This window comes from Entelurus aequoreus, linkage group LG05 (assembly GCF_033978785.1).
Source record: "Entelurus aequoreus isolate RoL-2023_Sb linkage group LG05, RoL_Eaeq_v1.1, whole genome shotgun sequence".
In the NCBI taxonomy this organism is placed as follows: Eukaryota; Metazoa; Chordata; class Actinopteri; order Syngnathiformes; family Syngnathidae; genus Entelurus; species Entelurus aequoreus.
The window spans coordinates 4,964,456-4,969,455 of record NC_084735.1 but is presented as its reverse complement, the minus strand read 5'-3'; the positions used below and the strand labels follow the sequence as shown (position 1 = coordinate 4,969,455).

General features: G+C 44.6%; 1 protein-coding gene across 1 annotated transcript in view; it reads right to left on the bottom strand.

The window, feature by feature from the left end:
* Positions 1–2,345: 2,345 nt before the first annotated feature.
* The window catches only part of LOC133649518 (uncharacterized), a 39,471-nt gene continuing 36,816 nt past the window's right edge, over positions 2,346–5,000 (bottom strand). Inside the window, exons 32-35 of the mRNA XM_062046105.1 lie at positions 4,204–4,281; positions 3,920–4,037; positions 3,696–3,852; positions 2,346–2,528 (exon numbers count right to left, since the gene is read on the bottom strand). Of these exons, the coding sequence (XP_061902089.1) occupies positions 2,346–2,528; positions 3,696–3,852; positions 3,920–4,037; positions 4,204–4,281 (536 nt within the window). The remainder of the gene's footprint in view (positions 2,529–3,695; positions 3,853–3,919; positions 4,038–4,203; positions 4,282–5,000) is intronic.

The window sequence follows — 5,000 nt, the reverse complement described above, 5'->3', positions numbered from 1 at the left end:
ATAATTGCATAATTTTGTCCAGCTTTCTTAGTCGATTATCATAATTTACTGAGCCTAGATCTTCCAGATTTTCTGGGACAACAACACCAAGTATGTTATCTGGTCCATCTGTCCACAAAACAGGCACTTTGCATTCCATTCGAAAGGACGTTCCCTTTAGATTTCCGATCCTTAACATTTTACATTTATCATAATTAAGCTTAAGGCCAGATTGCTGTGAAAATATGTCCAAAAGATTAAGAAGGTTCCGCAAACAATGAGGAAAAATCGTATCTTTGTGAATCAGCCTTTTCTGACATGAACTTCATGAAGAACAAACACAGAACACGCCTCACTGATGCACATCTGCAAGACTCACTCAGAGTTGCAGTGTCAAGTTACACACCAGAGTACAACACACTAGTTAACAGCATGCAATGCCAGGCTTCCCACTAACTGACAAAGAAACAGATAACAGATTTGGTGTCCAGTTCAAAGTGTGACATGATTTAAAAATTTGAGAGTTTACTTTTGTATTTTACATGAGTTATTATTTGTACAAACATGGTGCAAAGTAATTCATGATTTGTTAAAAAATGTTAGTGGCTAGCTAGTTAAAATGGGATATTGTGATTTCACAAGACTGTCTTAGAAGTCATCATTTGAAAATGTTCAATTTGAAAAATGTGCACTTAGAGAAAATATAAAAATAAAGTGTTGCATATTGATATTTATCTGTTTCTATATATATTTATTGTGAGAAATCATTAAGATGATCAGTGTTTCCACAAAGATAAATATCATTAATTATTAATAATAACAGAGTTAAAGGTAAATTGAGCAAATTGGCTATTTCTGGCAATTTATTTAAGTGTGTATCAAACTGGTAGCCCTTCGCATTAATCACTACCCAAGAAGTAGCTCTTGCTTTCAAAAAGGTTGCTGACCCCTGCACTAAGGTGACATCTTCTCCCCTCCCCCGCCAGCGTCTGGCAGCCGCAGGACGTCTGAGCGTCTTGCAGGTCTCCGAGGTTCTCCTCGGTCTGGACCTCCTGCAGCTCACCTCGGTTCTGGGCACCCTGCTGGTGTCTTCCAGGACCTGCAGTCTGCTCTGGACGCTGGAGGTCCTCGTCAGTCCTCTGGTGGCCGTGTAGGTGGTTACCGTCCTGCAGGACCTTTGCCCTATGAGGCTCAAGCAGGAAGTGCCTCTTTGTATGGCGGTGCAGGAAGTACCCCCTTATATGGTCGAGCAGGAAGTTTACCCTATGAAGGTCGTGCAGGAAGTGCCCCCCCATATGGTGGTGCAGGAAGTCTTCCCTCTAAAAGCCAAGCAGAAAGTGCGCCCTTATATGGTCAAGCAGGAAGTCTTCCCTATAAAAGCCAAGCAGAAAGTGCGCCCTTATATGGTCGAGCAGAAAGTGCACCCTTATATGGTCGAGCAGAAAGTGCACCCTTATATGGTCGAGCAGGAAGTCTTCCTTATAAAAGCCAAGCAGAAAGTGCACCCTTATATGGTCGAGCAGAAAGTGCACCCTTATATGGTCGAGCAGGAAGTGCACCCTTATATGGTCGAGCAGGAAGTCTTCCCTATAGAAGCCAAGCAGAAAGTGCACCCTTATATGGTCGAGCAGGAAGTCTTCCTTATAAAAGCCAAGCAGAAAGTGCACCCTTATATGGTCGAGCAGAAAGTGCACCCTTATATGGTCGAGCAGGAAGTGCACCCTTATATGGTCGAGCAGGAAGTCTTCCCTATAGAAGCCAAGCAGAAAGTGCACCCTTATATGGTCGAGCAGGCAATTTACCCTATGAAAGACAAGCAGGAAGTGCACCCTCATATGGTCAAGCAGGAAGTGCTCCCTTATATGGTGGATCAGGAAGTTCTGACTATGAAAGACAAGCAGGAAGTGTTCCCTTATATGGTCGTGCTGCAGCACAGCGGCCCCCAAAGGCCAGCTTGGCCCCGCAGCAGCACCAGCGAGGACCCAGGTTGGGCGCCGAGTCGTCCCCTCCACGCCAACAGGAAGCGGTGGTGGTTTCCAGCGGCGGGATCCAGATGGTCGCCACTGAGCCGGCGCCACCCGGGCACAGAGCCGAGCCGCTGCAGAACTCGGAGCGAGTGCCGCCAGCAGGGTGGCCCTCCAGGTACCGGGCCAGACCACTTGGGGAGTCCACATCCGCAGAGGCGTGGAAGAGGTCCGGGAAAGTCCGGGGCTCCTGGTTGTCATAGCGACACCTGCCAGGTAAGACCTGTACCTAAGGTGTGTGGGTGTGACCAAGTATTTGACTTCAATCTCTTTTCTTTTAGGTGACTTTGGTCTCAAGTCTTCACCTTTTTTTTAAAACCTCAAATAAAAGATTCAGATTATTCAAGATTGTTTTATTGGTTTTTGATTGGCAGCTGTGGGGCGGGTCTTCAGCCGCAGCAGCTCCGTGATTGGTCGAGGACTGTCCTGGTACAAGTCCAGTCCTGTCATCCACTCCACGTCTCGCACTCGGGACTGGTGGAACCAAATGTGCTCTTCCACCCACACGGCCTCGTCTTGTGCACTCTGACACACACACACACACACACACACACACACACACACACACACACACACACACACACACACACACGTCTCCATTTTGTTTGACCAATGCTAGCATGTGCAACTAATAACATGCTAATGTAACTAGCATCTAGCCTAGTGGTCTAATGACAACATGCTAATGTAACTAGCATCTAGCCTAGTGGTCTAATGACAACATGCTAATGTAACTAGCATCTAGCCTAGTGGTCTAATGACAACATGCTAATGTAACTAGCAGCTAGCCTAGCGGTCTAATGACAACATGCTAATGTAACTAGCATCTAGCCTAGTGGTCTAATCACAACATGCTAATGTAACTAGCATCTAGCCTAGCGGTCTAACAACATGCTAATGTAATTAGTAATGAAAACATGCTAATGTAACTAGCATCTAGCCTAGCAGTCTAATGACAACATGCTAATGTAACTAGCATCTAGCCTAGCGGTCTAATAACATGCTAATGTAATTAGTAATGAAAACATGCTAATGTAACTAGCATCTAGTCTAGCAGTCTAATGACAACATGCTAATGTAATTAGTAATGAAAACATGCTAATGTAACTAGCATCTAGCCTAGTGGTCTAATGACAACATGCTAATGTAACTAGCATCTAGCCTAGTGGTCTAATAACAACATGCTAATGTAATTAGTAATGAAAACATGCTAATGTAACTAGCATCTAGCCTAGTGGTCTAATGACAACATGCTAATGTAACTAGCATCTAACCTAGCGGTCTAATGACAACATGCTAATTTAATTAGTAATGAAAACATGCTAATGTAACTAGCATCTAGCCTAGCGGTCTAATGACAACATGCTAATGTAACTAGCATCTAGCCTAGCGGTCTAATGACAACATGCTAATGTAACTAGCATCTAGCCTAGCGGTCTAATAACAACATGCTAATGTAATTAGTAATGAAAACATGCTAATGTAACTAGCATCTAGCCTGGCGGTCTAATGCTAATGACATGCTAATGTAATTAGCGTCCAATTAGCATCAGCTTGCTGACGTGCCAACCAGAAGAAGCTGCAGACGTCTTGACTGCAAGCCTGTGAAGGAAGGGGGCGGAGCCACAGCCTGTGAAGGAAGGGGGCGGAGCCACAGCCTGTGAAGGAAGGGGGTGGAGCCAGAGGAAGTACCTGGCAGTTGTCAGAGTTGTCAGGCCTGTGAGGCAGCAGGAAGGCGATGGCGTGCAGCTCGCCATCACAGGCGCTCACAGGCTGCCGCACGTCCTTGCAGCTGGTCAGCACGGCGAAGAAGTGCGTGGGGGCGGAGCCGTTGCCCGCAGACGCCCACCTGGGCGCCACAAGACAAGGTGGTGACTGGACTTGATGCTAGCTGACATGCTAACCAGGAGTCTTACTGCGCGTCGTGGCGTCCATCATGGTCGTGGTCGAAGGCGGGGCCTGTCAGCACGTTGATGCCGTTGTAGATGGCGGCGTACTTCCTCAGCAGCGTGTGCTGGAAGTAAGACCACACCCCTGCGGCGGGAGAACGCCATCAGTCACATGACCATCAGTCACATGACCATCAGTCATCAGTCACATGACCATCAGTCATCAGTCACATGACCATCAGTCATCAGTCACATGACCATCAGTCACATGACCATCAGTCATCAGTCACATGACCATGGCGGGCACCTACTGAGGAAGTGGGGGTACATGGGCGCCACCTGGCTGCTCAGCAGGGCGTCGTACCTCTGCTCCTCACTGCCACTCAGCCCTGACACAACACAAGGTCAGTATCACCAAGTATCACTTAGTATCATAAGTATCACTAAGTACTACTAAGTATCACTAAGTATAACTAAGTATCACAAGTATCACTAAGTACTACTAAATGCCACTAAGTATCATAAGTATCACTAAGTATCATAAGTATCACTAAGTATCATAAGTATCACTAAGTACTACTGAGTATCATAAGTATCACTAAGTATCAGTATGTATCATAAGTATCACTAAGTAGTACTAAGTATCATAAGTATCACTAAGTATCAGTATGTATTACCAAGTATCGCTAAGTATCACTAAGTACTACTAAGTATCATAAGTATCACTAAGTACTACTAAGTATCACAAGTATCACTAAGTACCGTAAATATCACTAAGTACTACTAAGTATCATAAGTATCATACGTGTCACTAAGTACTACTGAGTATCATAAGTATCAGTATGTATCACCAAGTATCACTAAGTATCACTAAGTACTACTAAGTATCATGAGTATCATAAGTATCACTAAGTACTACTAAGGGCCACTAAGTATCATAAGTATCACTAAGTATCACTAAGTACTACTGAGTATCATAAGTATCACTAAGTATCAGTATGTATCACCAAGTATCACTAAGTATCACTAAGTACTACTAAGTATCATAAGTATCACTAAGTATCAGTATGTATCATAAGTATCACTAAGTACTACTAAGTATCATAAG